This window comes from Oncorhynchus kisutch, linkage group LG6, assembly GCF_002021735.2.
Source record: "Oncorhynchus kisutch isolate 150728-3 linkage group LG6, Okis_V2, whole genome shotgun sequence".
NCBI lineage: Eukaryota > Metazoa > Chordata > Actinopteri > Salmoniformes > Salmonidae > Oncorhynchus > Oncorhynchus kisutch.
In genome coordinates, this window is record NC_034179.2 from 73,073,560 (window position 1) to 73,090,655 (window position 17,096).

At 43.8% G+C, this 17,096-nt stretch overlaps 3 protein-coding genes and 2 long non-coding RNA genes across 6 annotated transcripts in view; 1 reads left to right on the plus strand and 4 right to left on the minus strand.

The window, feature by feature from the left end:
• Positions 1–20: 20 nt before the first annotated feature.
• On the minus strand, positions 21–1,151 carry LOC116374327 (nucleoside diphosphate kinase-like). Its single transcript, XM_031825968.1, has 5 exons — positions 1,142–1,151; positions 853–891; positions 527–696; positions 227–421; positions 21–56 (listed from the first exon to the last, which is right to left on the minus strand). Exons 1-5 carry the CDS (start codon positions 1,149–1,151, stop codon positions 21–23), a joined length of 450 nt encoding a protein of 149 aa, XP_031681828.1.
• Positions 612–5,998, minus strand: LOC109893390 (uncharacterized). The gene is made up of 8 exons (XM_031825969.1): positions 5,807–5,998; positions 5,639–5,708; positions 5,311–5,520; positions 4,495–4,649; positions 2,600–2,726; positions 1,693–1,824; positions 853–1,603; positions 612–696 (listed from the first exon to the last, which is right to left on the minus strand). The coding sequence occupies exons 1-7, from the start codon at positions 5,996–5,998 to the stop codon at positions 1,341–1,343; spliced, it is 1,149 nt and encodes a 382-aa protein (XP_031681829.1). The 3' UTR covers positions 612–696; positions 853–1,340.
• Positions 5,999–6,741: 743 nt separating this feature from the next.
• LOC116374456 (uncharacterized) lies at positions 6,742–9,516 on the minus strand. Its single transcript, XR_004210397.1, has 7 exons — positions 9,003–9,516; positions 8,461–8,904; positions 8,211–8,313; positions 7,900–8,059; positions 7,571–7,814; positions 7,147–7,423; positions 6,742–6,881 (listed from the first exon to the last, which is right to left on the minus strand). It is a non-coding gene; the product is annotated as an uncharacterized LOC116374456 (long non-coding RNA).
• A 497-nt stretch (positions 9,517–10,013) lies between these two features.
• On the minus strand, positions 10,014–15,216 carry LOC109893392 (insulin-like growth factor-binding protein complex acid labile subunit). 2 transcript variants are annotated; one of them, XM_031827402.1, is made up of 2 exons: positions 15,113–15,216; positions 10,014–12,258 (listed from the first exon to the last, which is right to left on the minus strand). In XM_031827402.1, exons 1-2 carry the CDS (start codon positions 15,153–15,155, stop codon positions 10,451–10,453), a joined length of 1,851 nt encoding a protein of 616 aa, XP_031683262.1. In that variant the 5' UTR covers positions 15,156–15,216; the 3' UTR covers positions 10,014–10,450. The 2 variants fall into 2 exon arrangements, with proteins under 2 accessions (XP_031683262.1, XP_020342202.1); XM_020486613.2 differs by lacking the exon at positions 15,113–15,216 and adding an exon at positions 12,610–12,707.
• LOC116374457 (uncharacterized) overlaps positions 13,267–17,096 on the plus strand; it is a 58,484-nt gene continuing 54,654 nt past the window's right edge. The window contains exon 1 of the long non-coding RNA XR_004210398.1: positions 13,267–13,503. This is a non-coding gene — a long non-coding RNA (uncharacterized LOC116374457). The remainder of the gene's footprint in view (positions 13,504–17,096) is intronic.

Genomic DNA, 17,096 nt, shown 5'->3' on the forward strand with positions numbered 1-17,096 from the left:
GCCCTGAGGGAACAGCCTCTTCACATCCTGAACAGCTCTCTGATAGCTCCTCGATCCTACAACATAGTATTATATCATTCATCATGAGCTACTAACATTACATCTGAAACATTAAAGCCTTGTTCCAAAGCCAGTCTCAGCCACTCTGTAACTGATTGATCTATGTTGTCTGGCAGGGCCTGGAAGGTGGCCCAGTATCGTGTGGGGTCGAGGGGCACTGACTGACCATAGATGCCGCTGTGTAGATGGTCTGAGCTGTAACAGGCTCTCCAGAGGAATTGGTCCTGAGCGCGGGCCTGGGCAGGTCCTCAGGTCCCAGCACGTCCAGTAGCCTCTTCACAGCATTCTCCCTCTGCAGGCACAAAGCCAGGGAAGGCCCAGAGCTCAAGTACTGGACATGGGCTTCTACAGCAGAGGGGTCCTAGAGGAAAACACAAGAGGAAAACTAAGCTGAGCCAATGCATTTAAAACAATATAACAATCTGTCCACTGGCCTGGTTTAGGTAGGTAGGAATAAGTGAGTTGCCTGATTCTCTGCAGCAGATGCCAGTGACACAGCTGTGGTATTGTCCAGAACCAGCACATGCAGGCCCACCACAGTGAAGCCACTCCGCTGGACTTTGCTGAGGATTCTCCCCAGAGCATGGCTCCACACTCCAGGCTTGAACAGGGACAGTTTGACCAGCAGCTGGGGACCTGATGGAAACAGACAAGAGTGGCAAATAAGGTGCTTAAATATTTTCAACTTTTGTACATTTTTGTAATCGACTTTGCAAGTAACCAATGTTCAACATTACATCATGTTATTTAAAAGGTCAAAGTTCATCCAAATAAACCCATTTCTAAACTCACCCTGCACCATGCAGTTTAACAATGACTCACGCTGGGAACCTGTCAGGAACATTAAACACAAGTCAGAAGGGAGGTGGGTGAGAGAGTCGTTTGAATGTGCTGATGACCAGGTGACACATACCAGCTACATTAATGTGAGGTGGGGGTAGGAATTTCAGTAATGGGTGCACACTGTGATCTGAAGATGAGAGAAAATCCACATAGATCCAGCTATCCTTGACATGATTGCCCCAGATATAGGGTAGTAGTGAAATAGTACCTAGCTTGCACTGACTAGTTTATTTTTTACCAGGGATCATGTCTCCCAGGGAGAAGAAGAGGGATGCTTGTCTGAAGGCCAGTTCAGGAGTGGGAGACAACAGTATGTTCAGGTTCCTGGGGTAGTCCCATGGCAGGAGCCACCCTCCTCAGAGCACACACCAGGGCAGGGGAGGAAGCCAGGCCCACCATGCTGCTCTGCCACAGACGGTCACTTACCTAATAGGGGCTCACCTCGCGCGCATGCTGTCGAGACAATGTGGGCAGCCACATTGTCTCATATATTTAATTACATGGGCTGTGTTGTGGGAATGGTTAATGTGGGGTAAAGTATCTGTTATGTCCCCTGTCCAGAGCCTGTGTAGCAGGCCCTGACTGATGTCCCTTCCAGCCAGCATAAGCACCACCACCTGCTCCAGCTCTGGGTTGGATGGACACCTGTGATTGGACAGCACCACATTGCAGGGGTTGGGTACGGCCCACATACGCCCACCTGAGAACCAAGCATGAACATAAACTCAATTAGACCAGGAAGCCAGGGAGGGGGTCATCATTGACAGACTGTGTTAACTCTTCCCTTACCAAAGCTATGGAGCAGGCTCTCTCTGTAGGGCAACATGTGAAAGCAGCTGCTCGGGTCCAGCTTTCCTTCATCTGACAGTCTGATGTGGATACATCCCAACAACCTCTGTGTCTCCAACTCTTTCACAAGGGCTGACAAAAAGAGGAATCAGTGTCAATAGACTGAACATTGATGTCACAAGCTCAAATGCCTCTAAAGTGCCTATCAGCATCAAATGGGAAGACATGTTCTTTATACACTGAGTGGACAAAAGATTAGGAACACGTAAACATGGAATAATCACAAATAGATGGGCATACTTGTAGAGGAGAGGATAGACACTGAGTGGACAAATCATTATGAACACCTGCTCTTTCCATGACATAGACTGACCTGGTGAATCCAGGTGAAAGCTGTGATCCCTTATTGATGTCACTGGTTAAATCCACTTCAATTAGTGAAGATGAAGGAGAGGAGACAGGTTAAAGAAGGATTTCTAAATCTTGAGACAATTGAGACATGAATTGTGTAAGTGTGCCATTCAAAGGGTGAATGGGCAAGACAAAAGATTTAAGTTCCTTAGAATGGGGTATGGTAGTAGGTGCCAGGCTTGAGTGTGTCAAGAACTGCAACGCTGCCGGGTTTTTCACGTTCAACAGTTTCCCGTGTGTATCAATGGTCCACCACTCAAAGGACGTCCAGCCAACTTGACACAACTGTGGGAAGCATTGGCGTAAACATCGGCCAGCATCCCTGTGGAACGCTTTCAACACCTTGTAGTCCATGCCCCAACGAACTGAGGCTGTTCTGAGGGCGAAAGGGCGTGCAACTCAATACTAGCAAGGTGTTCCTAATGTTTTGTACACTCAGTGTACTTTTGAGGTGATAGAAGCAGAGATATTAGGTATTATAGGTTAAGTGCTATACCTGCAGGCAGGCTGGCACAGTGACGCAGGCCACTCTCTCTCCTCAGAAGTAAGACCAGGCAGTGGGAAGACAGTTCAACCTTCTTCTCATCCACAGTAACAGTGGGCGGACTGCAGAACACTGACACCTTGTCAAAGAGAAAGCCAAACTTTTAAGGGCATACAGTGCCTTGCGAAAGTATTCGGCCCCCTTGAAATTTGCGACCTTTTGCCACATTTCAGGCTTCAAACATAAAGATATAAAACTGTATTTTTTTGTGAAGAATCAACAGCAAGTGGGACACAATCATGAAGTGGAACGACATTTATTGGATATATCAAACTTTTTTAACAAATCAAAAACTGAAAAATTGGGCGTGAAAAATTATTCAGCCCCCTTAAGTTAATACTTTGTAGCGCCACCTTTTGCTGCGATTACAGCTGTAAGTCGCTTGGGGTATGTCTCTATCAGTTTTGCACATCGAGAGACTGAAATTTTTTCCCATTCCTCCTTGCAAAACAGCTCGAGCTCAGTGAGGTTGGATGGAGAGCATTTGTGAACAGCAGTTTTCAGTTCTTTCCACAGATTCTCGATTGGATTCAGGTCTGGACTTTGACTTGGCCATTCTAACACCTGGATATGTTTATTTTTGAACCATTCCATTGTAGATTTTGCTTTATGTTTTGGATCATTGTCTTGTTGGAAGACAAATCTCCGTCCCACTCTCAGGTCTTTTGCAGACTCCATCAGGTTTTCTTCCAGAATGGTCCTGTATTTGGCTCCATCCATCTTCCCATCAATTTTAACCATCTTCCCTGTCCCTGCTGAAGAAAAGCAGGCCCAAACCATGATGCTGCCACCACCATGTTTGACAGTGGGGATGGTGTGTTCAGGGTGATGAGCTGTGTTGCTTTTACGCCAAACATAACGTTTTGCATTGTTGCCAAACAGTTCAATTTTGGTTTCATCTGACCAGAGCACCTTCTTCCACATGTTTGGTGTGTCTCCCAGGTGGCTTGTGGCAAACTTTAAACAACACTTTTTTATGGATATCTTTAAGAAATGGTTTTCTTCTTGCCACTCTTCCATAAAGGCCAGATTTGTGCAATATACGACTGATTGTTGTCCTATGGACAGAGTCTCCCACCTCAGCTGTAGATCTCTGCAGTTCATCCAGAGTGATCATGGGCCTCTTGGCTGCATCTCTGATCAGTCTTCTCCTTGTATGAGCTGAAAATTTAGAGGGACGGCCAGGTCTTGGTAGATTTGCAGTGGTCTGATACTCCTTCCATTTCAATATTATCGCTTGCACAGTGCTCCTTGGGATGTTTAAAGCTTGGGAAATATTTTGGTATCCAAATCCGGCTTTAAACTTCTTCACAACAGTATCTCGGACCTGCCTGGTGTGTTCCTTGTTCTTCATGATGCTCTCTGCGCTTTTAACGGACCTCTGAGACTATCACAGTGCAGGTGCATTTATACGGAGACTTGATTACACACAGGTGGATTGTATTTATCATCATTAGTCATTTAGGTCAACATTGGATCATTCAGAGATCCTCACTGAACTTCTGGAGAAAGTTTGCTGCACTGAAAGTAAAGGGGCTGAATAATTTTGCACACCCAATTTTTCAGTTTTTGATTTGTTAAAAAAGTTTGAAATATCCATTAAATGTCGTTCCACTTCATGATTTTGTCCCACTTGTTGTTGATTCTTCACAAAAAAATACAGTTTTATATCTTTATGTTTGAAGCCTGAAATGTGGCAAAAGGTCGCAAAGTTCAAGGGGGTCGAATACTTTCGCAAGGCACTGTATAGTCAACATTGGTCTCGCCAGCTCCTCTCAGGCACTTTGCTGTCAATTCAGTGTGGTGTGACTGATCTGGAGACAGTGTGTTGGAGGTGGGGTCGTTACCTGCTGTCTGGTGAGTCCCAGTGCCTGGGTTTGTTTGGTGGGGAGCTGCAGCCTCTGGACCCCCCTCAGACTGAACCCTCTGCCCTCACACACAGACAGAACCCGGCTGTAGCAGCATGGCGCCACCGCTGGGGACACTATCAAGAACACGTCCACTATGAGGTGGGAAGGGAAGAGTCAGATCCACAGTAAGACATTTTGAAACTTCCAACTACTGTAATTGGGATCTAGACTAGAGTAAAGCATTAAGCCATAACTCTGACATTGTTGACCTCAAGTGTGTACTTGTTTCTGAGTTACCTTTAACAGTAGTACACAGGGTGGTAGAGAACCTGGTTTAATAAGGGGCTGCTCCATCACCAGGGGTAGAGCTGAGTGTTGGAAGAAAATCATGTTTTTTGTGAAATACTTTCACTACTGTTAGTGTTGTGTGTGTGTGTTTATATATATAACCTAAAAAGATTAAAACAAATGTATCAATCAGTATTTACTGAGTAAACCTTCAGTCTCTTGACCTTCCATCTACTCATGATGATTAATGATTAATGATTTTAAATTGCTTGTTTTTTTGTTGTTGTTGCTTTACAACGCTTTGAGATTCTTTATGTAAGGTATAGCGCTATAAAAGTTAAATAAATTATCTTTATTAGTAGTAATATGTTTGTTTTTCTATTTGTAATGTTTGAGTGAAGGTTGTGAGACATCAGGACGGCTCTGGACTACAAACACACCTGTCAGTTGGAGCCTGGTCAGGGTTCTGGGAATTATTTCCTGGAACTCTCCCTGCAAACCACGTGACCAGTTCCCTGTGCGCACTGCTGGCCAGGCGAGGGAAGTAGAGGAAGGGCAAGTTCTTGCTGCTGTAGTGCAGGGCGTTGATGGATGCCGGGGCTGTCTTCCTAGCCAGCAGGGGGTCTGAAGGGCCTGTTACATCCGGCCACACGGTGCGGGCGTGAGGCTCTCGGACAGCCAGGGCAAGGACAGGCTGATCGGCCCCATCATCTCCCTGCCTGTAGGATACCCTGCCTGAATCAGAGACAGACTTACTATAACTTACTGAATTATTCCAGTCTAGGCCACTGAAGATCTGCAAAATAGATAAGAATATAACAGAATAGAAGTTCATTAGTTGATAGACGTTTACCGGCGCTGTTGGTCAGAAGGCCAGAAGGAGTAAAGGAGGCGGGGTTCAGACCGAAGTTCCTCTTCACAGCCTGAGACACAGGACAAAGATACAGCACATTACAGGGAACACATCCACATCATCAAGTCAATCTCAGATTCTAAGCATTCACCTGTACCTACTACCAACCATTTTGTCAGAGTTGACAGAGATAAATCTGTCCAGGCAGGAGGCAGGTATGTGGATGGTTGGGGGATAGGCCTGTTGGTCTAATAGGCTCCTGAGCTGCGGCAGCCAATGGGTGATGGCTCTGAGGGGGGTCTGAGAGAGGAACCTGCAGACACGCTGCTGGAACACACTATGACCCTTATCCACACCCATCTATGAAGAAGAAAAGGGAAAATCACTTAACTGCAGAAAAGGTGGTGGAGGAAAAGAGGAAATGTTTGGGTGCATTCACATAGAATTAGGAATTTGAATACTACTACTACTAATGATAAGTAATTTACAAGGATCTCAATGTTTATTCCTCTCACCCGGGGTTTTCGGACAAGTTGTAGGCCCTCTCCGTGGGACACAGCACAGATGTGTAGAGCCAGTCCATCCTCTGTCCACAGCTGCTGTAGGCCAGCCACCCAAAAAGGTACAGCAGCCCTGTCATCACCACCTTGAGGGCCTGGTGCTCCAACCTAACAAGTTAGAGGCCTCAGTGAAACATGGACTCCATCTCAAACAGAGTAAAAATAATCAGATGATCTCAGTTGAATGATGCTGTCAAGGACTAGTCAAATAAATATTCACCAAAGACAAAAACCAAGCAACCAGAGCATTGTATATATGGGATTTGGTTGTGGCTGACTCCACTGTTGGTGCTTTCCAATGATGACTGCTGCTGGCTACCAGGCCTGGACTGGAGAGGCATACAGTCATCAGCAAGCACTCCTTATCCTCCATATCAGCAGGCAGAGTGTTAACTGATTGTAGGTGAGAGGCCTCCTGAAAAAAAATGAATGAAAAGGATTATACATGTAGGGGTAGCGCTCAATTTATGACAATGACAAAGAAGACTGAGTGGAGATCTATTGAATTGTGAGCACCGAGTCTCTGTTCCAGATGGACTTACAGTATCATAAAGAACATCAGTCTTCTCAAGCGGCAGTCTCCCTGTCTCCGGCAGACCTTGTTGGTCTAAAGCTTTCCAGCTGTTTCTGGAGCTGTTGCTGGCGCTGTACTCTCTGTTTCTGTTGCTCTCTGCTCTCGGTCACTGACAGGTCACAAAACAGGTGTTCAGCCACCAGTGGAGGCTGCTGAGGGGAGGACAGCTCATAATAATGGCTGGAACGGAATGAATGGAATGGCATCAAACCATGTGTTTGATGTACAGTATTTGATACTATTCCACTCCAGCCTTTAGCACGAGCCCGTCCTCCCCAATTAAGGTGCCACCAACCTCCTGTGTGAGCCACTGTGACTAAGATTCAAGATACAGTATCTGAGACAAAGTCTCCTAAAATGAATATCGTATCTACCTTTGTTTCTTTGGCTGCCCGGTAGTAGCACTCTGCTCAATAGCAGGTGTTCTCTCAACTGGCGGCCAGTTTTGGACACGCTTCATTGTGGTTGTCCACCTCTGGAAGCAGAGATGTTATCTCATTGTTAGCCTCAGGCAGCTTGTCCTTCAAGGCCACTCTTCTGGGGGTTCTGCATGTAGAATCCGCTGCAACTAGATCTTTCCTGTCCGGCTCTCTCCTGTTTCTGTTCGCCTCGCGTAACATTCTGAGTAACAGGCTCTTTCCAGTTACTTCCCTGGGAGAAGAAAAAACAACATGAACTCAGGAAGGAGTTAAACTGAATTCATAGTTCACAGCCACAGAGCCATTATAGTATATTTACAACCCTATGTAATAATGTTTAGAGCTTTACAATGGGTCAGTTATTCAAGGCAATATTTACTCTTTTCCATTCAGTAAACCAGACCGTATATTTCTGTCTGTTTTCTCATCAGATTGTTTTTTGTCGTGTAGGTTGAGGTTGGTCCGTTTCATGGATTGTGATGAAGTGCTGTTACATGGTCTGGTTGTGTTCGTGGGAGGCTCAGGGTTACGTAAATCAATATAAATGGTGGGGCGCTTCCTGGCAGCTTGGCTTTAACTCAAATGCCATCCTTTTGAAAGACTTTCTCCATCCACCATTTTGTCTGGACAGTAAACAAAACGTTCATGTTAATTAATTACATTATTCATAATCATTTGAAACCCACACAACTTGATCATATATTTTACCTGAAATTGGTAGGATGTTGGACAGGTGCTTTCTGAGGAACACCAGAAGTTTTATCTGGCGCAGTTTCTCTTTTCTCTTCAGCATCTCCACATGACTGTGTCCTACAGAAAGCAGCCCGCCTCTCCAATATAGTATCCTCTGACCTTACATTGTCTCCATCTGTGACCAAATTGAGAATGCATTGATGACATCATTATGATAATAGCATTGACTGTGAATGGCAAGCTAGGTGCACACTGGTTACTCTACATCTACTAGTTGTTCAGCAGTAGCTATATCAGTGATACCTTAGAGTTACCCTATTGTTTACCTGGTTGTACTTCAATAGGTTCGTCAGACACACTGCCTCCTAAAAAGAGTCCACCTGTTTGAAGAGTCAGAAGAATCTGGTCCAGATCCCAGTGCGCCAGTGGCTGGTAAAAACACAAAGGTACTGATTTGTAGGACATAAAACGTAATCAGTATCTATCTAACTGCAGAATGAAAATGTCCAGAGGTCAACAAATACATTACTTATTATGGAGTACCTTCTCAATTTATAACAGGAAACTTAAACTCACCTCAAAAGACAAAACAGTTTGACTATCTTGTAGTGGCTTTTTCATAGAGCCATTTGGATCTGTTCTCTGTGTCTTTCTCAAAGCATTGAGTGACAATGGGTTTTCTTCACAAGCTGTGTTATGTGAAGGGTGTGGCGATGTGGACTCAGTTGTTTTTTGTCTGTTTAGTGTGCCATGGCCGTGGTGCGCTGAGGTGTCCCCTTTCATCTCCACAGGAACGTTGCTGCATGGATGGCCTCCTGCCCAAGCTGCATTTCTAATAGAGTCATGGCTGCATATCTCATTTACCTTATTACCTATGGGACTGGGCTCCTGGTGTGTGCCCTGCTGGGCTAATTCAGTGGCTTGATAAACTCCATGGGGTTCAGTTGTAGGCTCTCTATGTGGGCAAACGGTCTCCTCTGTCCAACACAGTTGTGACTGTGCCACAGATATTTGAAGCTTCTGTTTTGGATACACACAGATACACACACAGTAACCTTGCCAAGGACTCTTCAGCAATTGGTGTAAACTTGCTCAGCTACCTAGCTACCTAAAGTTACCTCTATTTCAGAGTCCTCCAATGACAAGACACACTAGGCCCTCTGTGTGTTTAGGAAGAAGGGCTACTGGTCGCCGAAAGATGGATATGTCTTCTTAATTTTCAAACTGTAAGGTTAGCCAAATTTCAGCTAACGTTTGGTACATTTATCTAGATTTACTCTGGCAAACACAATTCAAAAACAAATAAACAACTCTAGTAGAACAGCAAGTAAGTAGCAAAGTTCATACAAATTAAGGGCTTTTCATAGGGCTAGCTAGCTAACGTTGTCTTACTGCTGCACTTGTTGTTAGTTAACTAAGTGCAGTAATCAAACTCATCTGAATCAATGGACGGGTTTGAAGCTGTCAAAAAGAGCATTCCAACGCGTTGAAGGATCCGTGTTCATATTGACATAAACTAATGCATCTATAATCATCAAGATAGACCACTCTTATGTGAAAGCAGTAGCAGTCAGCTACACTAAGTTAGCTAAAGTTAAATAGCTGCTAACAACAACTAGCAGACTGTTGGTTACCATAACAACTGAACTACGAGAGTGAGGAGCGCATATAAATGATGGAGGAGCACGTGTTGCAGTGCAGAAGGGATGGGACCTGGGGAAAGATGGTCAACATGAACATGTCAACATCTGTGATCGACTGCGAGTTAAGTAATGTATGAACCGTTCAAGTTCTGCGGTCTATGAATGCAGCAGTCAGAGCTGTGTTGGAAATGGGCTGCTGTAAAATTGCTCCTGCCCGCTTTTTCAAAATGAAAACGTTACAGTGTCGTTTAATGTAGGCCCTGAAAGTTTACTTCTCCCTCTGCTTAGAGTTCTGGCCCATTGTGGTACAGGAGGAAGTGTTTGCCTTGTGTACACATATGGCCCACCTCAATAGCTGGGTCTCTGCACCTTTAATTTGTAAAGGCGGATATTGTTTACCTAGGGCCTATATCTATATTTGGTTGTGTGACCAATTCCTTGTTGAGTAAATCTGTCTCTTAAATATTTATTCAGAGGACAAAAACATACATGACTTGTGTTTATTCAACGGATGCGTTTAATAGTCACCCATTCAAAGGTGGACTGCTTTGAAACATGTCCTAAAAGAGTACTGTACTGTACACTGTGTATTCTAGTAGGCTTACTTGCATTTGAAACATGTCCTAAAAGAGTACTGTACTGTACACTGTATTCTAGTAGGCTTACTTGCCTTTTTTTTGTGTGCACTGATTTAATGAACGTTTCATGAAATATGAAACTAACTAAAAGTGTATGATGCAAAAGCTACATACTTGAAACATGTAGGGCATAATTACAACAGTAAACACAAATAATTTGTTACATTACATATTTTGAGAAATTATTAATATAGCCTAAATCATTGAATGTACAGGGAAGATTGTAGGCTAATAACAATTATTTAGAAATTATTGTCTTCCAAATGTCTGGCGTCTTTGACCCCTTCAGCAGTTGTTGAAATGTTCGTTGCTGATATCCCTCAGGTCATGGCCAACCAAGCCTGGAGGGCTGTTACATGTTATATTGTTGTAGATGGTGACAACAGTGTGGGGTTCCTCTCCCTCAGCCAGGGTTTCCACTTGCCGGGGCACCGTCTGTGGTCTCCTCAAGCTGTAGTCTCTAAGGGGAAGGACACTGCAGTCACACTTCCAACGGTTCCCTGTCAGCCACAGTTGGTGTAGGGTGTCTGGGATATCTGGTGGAATGCTGCTAAGAGCGTTATCTTTCAGGTTTAGATAGCGTAGCCTGGGCAGCAGCTGCATGGTACCATTGTGCAGGATCTCCAGCCTGTTGGCTGAGAGGTCCAGCCACGAGAGATGCTTCAAGGGCATGAGGGCCTCAGAGGGAAGTTGACGGAACAGGTTGCTGGACAGCAACAGATAGTCCAGGTTCTTCAGGCCGTAGAAGGTGTGGGAGGTTAAGACCTCGAGCTTGTTGAATCTCAGGTCTAGTTGTTGTAGGCCTAAGAGTTCCACAAAGCTCTGGCGCTCCACCACAGAGATGTTGTTGTTTTGAAGGAAGAGCCGTCGCAGACCCGATAGTCCAATGAAAGCGTGGGTCGTGACCCTGGTCAGACAGCCCTTATCCAGGTGAAGACTGTGGAGCTTGGCGAGACCTTTGAACACTTGGTCTGGAAGACTGCGGAAACAGCTGCCAGACAGGTTAATGACAGCCAGGTGAGAGAGGCCCATGAAGGTGCCCACCCGGGCCTCCTGCACCTGGTTGTGCTCCAGCTCCAGAACCTCCAGGTGCCCAAGCCCCTCAAAGATCCTGTCCCCCAAGGCCTGGATCCGGTTGTAGCTCAGACACAGTTCTTCAAGATACTGCAAGTCACGGAATGTTCTGGGCCTTAGTCCACTGATGGAGTTGTTGGAGAGCCGCAGCACATGGAGGCTGTGAAGACCAAGGAAAGTCTCATCGTGGAGCGCTGAAAGTTTATTTTTTGTGAGATCCAGCCAACTGAGGGACTTCATACCCACAAAGGCTCTGGGTACCACCGTCACTATCTGATTCTGGGCCAGGTAAAGCTTTTGCAGTTTGGGGAGCTTCATAAACACATTAGCCTTAATGACCTTCAGGTAATTTCCAGTGAGGTCCAACTCCTTCAGCTCGGTAAGACCTTGGAAGAGTTGTGGCTGTAAGTAAGCCAGCCTATTCCCAGCCAGCACCAGCTCCCTCAGGCCATGCAGGTCATGGAACCCAATCTCAGGCAATACTGCTAATAAATTCCACCCCAAGTTGAGAAGCCACATATGTGAGAGGCCAGCAAACAACTTCTCCTCAATGCGGGACAGTTGGTTGTTATGGAGACTAAGCGAGGCGAGGTTAGGCGTGTTCTGGAAGATAGTGCCTGGCAACGAACGAATGCGGTTGCGCTCCAGGTGGATGTGAGCTAGCGACTTAAGCCCTCTGAACACCTGGGAGTCAAGGGACACCAGCTGACCGCTCTGTAGATTCAGAAAATCCAAGTTGCTGAGATCCTTGAAGGCGGTGGCAGGCAGAGTGGTGAACAGGTTTCCATCCAGCCAGAGGGAGCGAGTGGAGATAGGCACGTCAGAGGGGGCCTGGGTGTAGTTGCGTGCGCTGCAGTAGACAATGAGCTCTAGACTGTAGTCGCCATGTAGACAGGTGCAGCCCTTGGAACAAGGAATGGGCTCCTCAGTAGGTTTCTCTCCCCCTGTGTCAGGGTCTGGCAACACCAGTGATGTCCCCAGTACCCACAACACCAGTAGCACAATGATGTGCATAACAGCTGGGGGTAGAGAGCAGAGGAAGTAAGCTTAATGTTGGTGCTCCTTATCTAAAACTACTTAATATGCTTATTCTCTTTGTAATAAACATGTATTTTCTCACATATTAAGTCCTCCCTGAAAGCCAATCAATTAACCTCTGTACACAGATTATTCAGATTTGACATGAACCAATTTAAGATCAATATTATAGACAACACCTAGGCCTATTTTCAATACTACAAATACAAAACAATATTTACTGCAAACATTCATGACTAAAATATTCAAATCTACTATAAAGTGTACATTAATTTATATTGTGTGCAATTTTAAAAGATGAACGTGCAACGATTCAGAATAGTTTCCCCTACCTTATATTTCAGCAATTCTGACTGAGGTAGACCGACAGACAGCCACCCACTAAACGAAGGACGTGTGTATTTGTGTTTGGAAAGGGAAACCCTACCTAGTCTTTCTAGAAAAAGTCAGACCCACTGAATTCTCAGAATTAACCTGTTCATACCCTATGACCAGCATCATCATCAGTCTTTCAATGAGACTATGGTCTTATCTCTCTCAAATATACTTTTTTTTATACCTATGCCAACCTATCAGTATCTTTAAGTACATTTTGAGTGAACATTCTTAACTATTTGATGTTCAAGAATTGAATTAACAAAATGCATTTTTTCCCATGACCTCAGATTTGTCATAGTACATAACATCATTAATACCCCTAAAATTCATATTATAGGAATGTCTACTGTACATATGGTCTGGTGTTCTAACTTTCAAGTAGCCTTTTGCTGTTTACTAAAGCCAGGGTCCTGTCTCTGAGTACATTTACTGTAGATTCTGACTGATACAGACAGCATGGCTGAGAGATAAGACAAACCTGGTGCAATGAACCTGGCATTTTGAAATGTATTACAAAAAGAGATTCAAGTTTGTACTTGCATTGTGTGTAAAAGATCAGTATTTTTTTTCTGTGCACTTTAGCCAATTATTATCCCAGGTAAAGGGAAATGTAGCTGTTTCATATCTCACAGCACACACATTGACCAGCAAACAGACTCTGATGTTAAACGTGGGTTGACTTTCACTTTATTCTCTTTCTCTGTAGCTTGGTTTCGTGAACTTACTGGACTACCCAGAACCGGACTTGTGCCTAAGGACGTCCAAATTCAATCAAATCTAACAGAAAACGTGACCATTGGCTGGACAATCCTGGACTTTGACAGACTGGTGGTTAAGAAAAGACATGGGTATGTTGTGCAATGGCTTCTCTAATACTGGCAGGCATTAAATTACATTGTTTTGTCACACTGAACATTTTAGTAGCTAAATTGTATCCTAAACGTAGACTTAAGTAGGTATATCAGGGTTTTAAGACACAAAGTCATAATTTTGACACAGAACTGTCACCTTAGACTTAGTTCTCTGTTTAGCTCAACAAGTTTCTCCTTTCACAATGTGATTGGTCCATGATAGTGAACAACATGAGACTTGCCCGAAGGTTGTTAGAAAGATAAGGCATCCCTAATATTTAAGCAGTGTGTTTAATGTTTATAATTGGTGGTGCTATTCACTTCTTTCACCACTAGAGAACACTGCTGTTCTGTTACCTAGGCATATGAGACATGTTGAAGGAATCCGAAAGCTCACTTTCTCTGAAAGGAAAGACCCTTCAGCATACAATCCAGTTATCCCAATCTGTTTGCAGGTGTTAACATGTTTTGAGATATTGTTTTACTTTGAATTAGTCCAATAAGTTAGCCACCTTACCACATACACTCTGTCATGGCAATGTTTCATTCAAGTTTGATTCAGCGTTTCCATTTCTGCTCTAGCAGAGGAGGCCCTTGTTTGCTACAGCGTGGTGTCAAATTAGAATAACATGGAAAACATTGTTGAGTTTTATGCTGTTAGAATGATTCATGAGCCGTCGCAAAAAGATATACCAGCTTATTTAAGTATCCTATTTTTAAGAAATGAAGGGAATGGGTCTCATGAAGGAGTGTAAACCATAGTGCGTCTTTAACAATTCCTGCTCCCCAGACAAACATCTCTAATTGGCTCACTCCCCTGCTCTCAACCAGCACACAGGTTCCCTTCCCAGGTCTGTCAGCACCGGGAGAACAGGAGGCTTCATAGTAAGTGACAGAGCCCCAGCTGCAGTGGCAGTGAATGTAGAGCAATGTCTCGGGCTCTGCTGGGAGTCAGTGTTTATATACAGGAGGAATAGATAAACTCCTCAGTCACATAACTAGCAGTGGAAAAGTTGAGAACTTCCTCAGCAGTGGTGAACAGACCTGAAGGGCACCGTGTCAGTGTGTGTTGGAGAATACGTGCTGATAGCTACAATACCGCATCTTCCTTATCTTTTTGTTATTCCTTCTGCTGCTCATGACTGTGTCAGAGAATGAATGCCCAGAGGGGCAAGTGCACTCTACTGCCTTCCAAATTCTATCCCAATAGTAGAGAATACTGCCTACCTCTGTTAGGCTAACTGTTGTGTAATCGTGCAGGCTGACACTGTTTTGATTGCTGGTTTTGGAGCAAAGCTATGTTATATTTTACGATAATAGGGAAAATAATATTTTTGCCAGTTGCACAGACTTTAATTTTTTTTTTTTTTACAGCTGCCTTCTTATACAGATTGTAGGCTAACTAAATACATTATATGTGAGGGTTTTGTATAGTGCAGGGCTGTTGAAGGTAGCCTAATGGCACAAGTCCCTTAAGATCACGTGACAGCCATATTGTATGAAATATAGCATGTCGTCTTCCCTGGGATTACATATGCTGCTGGCATATTGGATTCTCCAGATGTAGGGAGCAGATAATAGGTATAATTTCATAAAAGAACATTACCATTCCGCCGGGTACTTTTGATGATTATTGTAAGAGATGACATCAAACCCAATCCATTGACAAGTGAGAGGGGTCATGGAAGCTTACAGCAATTTCCTTTCTCTTTATACAGGCTACGTATGTAGAGGGGCTAAAGTCCAGGAATGTGTCGTAAAAAGTTGGTTTGCAGTAGATTGTAGCCTACAACTACACAGGTGAAGTGGAACAAGCTTATTTCTATTTCACAGGGATAGAACAGTACTGAATAAAAGTTAGGCTAGCGGCTTTGTGTGGAGCCGTGGGAGACATAGGCTAAGAAGAGTTTACCTCAAGGTAATATGAAATAACCATGGAACTTTTTCATTATTTCAGGGATTAATTGTATTATCTTGTTACAAAAAAAAGTATTTTAATCGGCTCGGAACATGAAATAATCCCCTCGAGAGATTAATTATTACCTTCCAAAGACAAGATTCTTCTGCCCTCAAGATAAAACTAATCTTCCCTGAAGATGTAAGATTATTCACTTGAAAAGGATGTTCCTGTAAAATTGAAAATGATGCCCCAAACCGTCTCAAAATGGAGAGAAACTGTCAGAAAGGGCCATGATCCCCATCTGAATCAAAGGTGAAGCATAATGAAGCTGTAGCACAGAAAATACTTTGTAGGAATGAACTAACCTGTGTGATTTTAAAACGCTTGAATCAGTAAACATTACTTTGACCAACTGGTCTGCTGTTGAGATGAGTCCATATCACACGCCGTCTGTTGGGTACATCCCACTAGGCCTATAGGTATTAGATGAAACCTGCAGGCCTCAATCTCAAGCAAAAGGACTTATTGGCACCAATGTTCCCTCTGTTTTGGGGCACTGAGAAAATTTTTGGTCTTGTGAGCGGAAACTTGAACCGTGTGAGAATTTTATGCAAATTCTGCCGCGCATTTACAGTGAACATTGAGGCTGTACCCTTACAGTTTTAGACAGTAGCCAATAGGCTATTGTGGCTATTTGAGCATAATGTAAGCCTACCAACAAAACCAATGGAGCAAATCACATAACATGTTTTTTACATGAAAATAGCTTTTAATTTCTATGATGTAGCCTATATTTGGTGTTCAATGCAGGCCTACATTGTATGAGACTTTTAAGAACGTTTTTACAATATGAAGGGCTTGACATTGATTCATGATTTTTTACTATGGTCTGTAACACCATGGGCCAAATAGGTGACTGTAAATTGCATTGTATTGTATGATGCAAGAAACCACTTGACAAAATAACAGTATTATTACCATGTAGAGAATTAGACAATGTAGGCTACCTCTGTGCCTATTGGCTTATTTGCACATTCAAGCCTGCGTCAAATTCAACACTGCCCCTTTAATTAAGACGTAAGCTTTTTACCTGACTGGTTTTTCAAAGACTACTTGAAATGTAGCCTACATGTTTTGTGCTCTTGTAGGAAGCAGTAGCTCCCCATGGCTGACCTATACTTATCTATAACTGGTCTAATAACTCGCTAACTAGCAAAGAATATCAACAAATGTGCACATGCGGGGCTCGGCGCTCTGATCTGAAAAGGGCATTCAATCGCGGGTAATTGGCCTACCCCCGCCAATAGAATTTTACTCATTTGCGCTCTGGCTCTACCTATAACAAAATCAAAGACTAAATCTTCCAAAGTTAGATTTGTTTTGTTTTGCTGACATAATGTTGATTCGATCACAGAAAACACGTTGATCTATATAGTCTAAACAAATGGGGCGAACTCAGTGAAGTTCAATCTCTTGAGTCTCTGTGCGGCCTGGCATTTCTTCTGCACAGTAGTCCTGTAGGAGGTGCGCGACCGCGCACACGCGCAGTTTAAAGGGAACATTGATTGGCACCAATTAAGTCCATCTAACTTGCCTCCATCCAGTTTTCACTTCGTGATACACAATCAAATTGACTCCCGGTTTTCGGTATGAAAACGTCTGACAGAGACATATCCATTCAAGAGCTCTG

What these genes read in the sequence shown, in the direction of transcription:
- LOC116374327 (XM_031825968.1), bottom strand. An exon ending in GTTAAACTGCATGGTGCAGG is followed by an intron (nt 697 to 852) that starts GTGAGTTTAGAA and finishes TGTTTCCATCAG; the next exon opens with GTCCCCAGCTGCTGGTCAAA. An exon ending in CATCTGCTGCAGAGAATCAG is followed by an intron (nt 422 to 526) that starts GCAACTCACTTA and finishes GTTTTCCTCTAG; the next exon opens with GACCCCTCTGCTGTAGAAGC.
- LOC109893390 (XM_031825969.1), bottom strand. Translation starts at nt 5,998, where the DNA reads ATGGGTGTGGATAAGGGTCATAGTGTGTTCCAGCAGCGTGTCTGCAGG. An exon ending in CTTCCCTCGCCTGGCCAGCA is followed by an intron (nt 4,650 to 5,310) that starts GTGCGCACAGGG and finishes CCCACCTCATAG; the next exon opens with TGGACGTGTTCTTGATAGTG. An exon ending in CTGTGCCAGCCTGCCTGCAG is followed by an intron (nt 1,825 to 2,599) that starts GTATAGCACTTA and finishes TCTTTTTGTCAG; the next exon opens with CCCTTGTGAAAGAGTTGGAG.
- LOC109893392 (XM_031827402.1), bottom strand. Translation starts at nt 15,155, where the DNA reads ATGTCATCTCTTACAATAATCATCAAAAGTACCCGGCGGAATG. An exon ending in CAAAAGTACCCGGCGGAATG is followed by an intron (nt 12,259 to 15,112) that starts GTAATGTTCTTT and finishes CTCTACCCCCAG; the next exon opens with CTGTTATGCACATCATTGTG.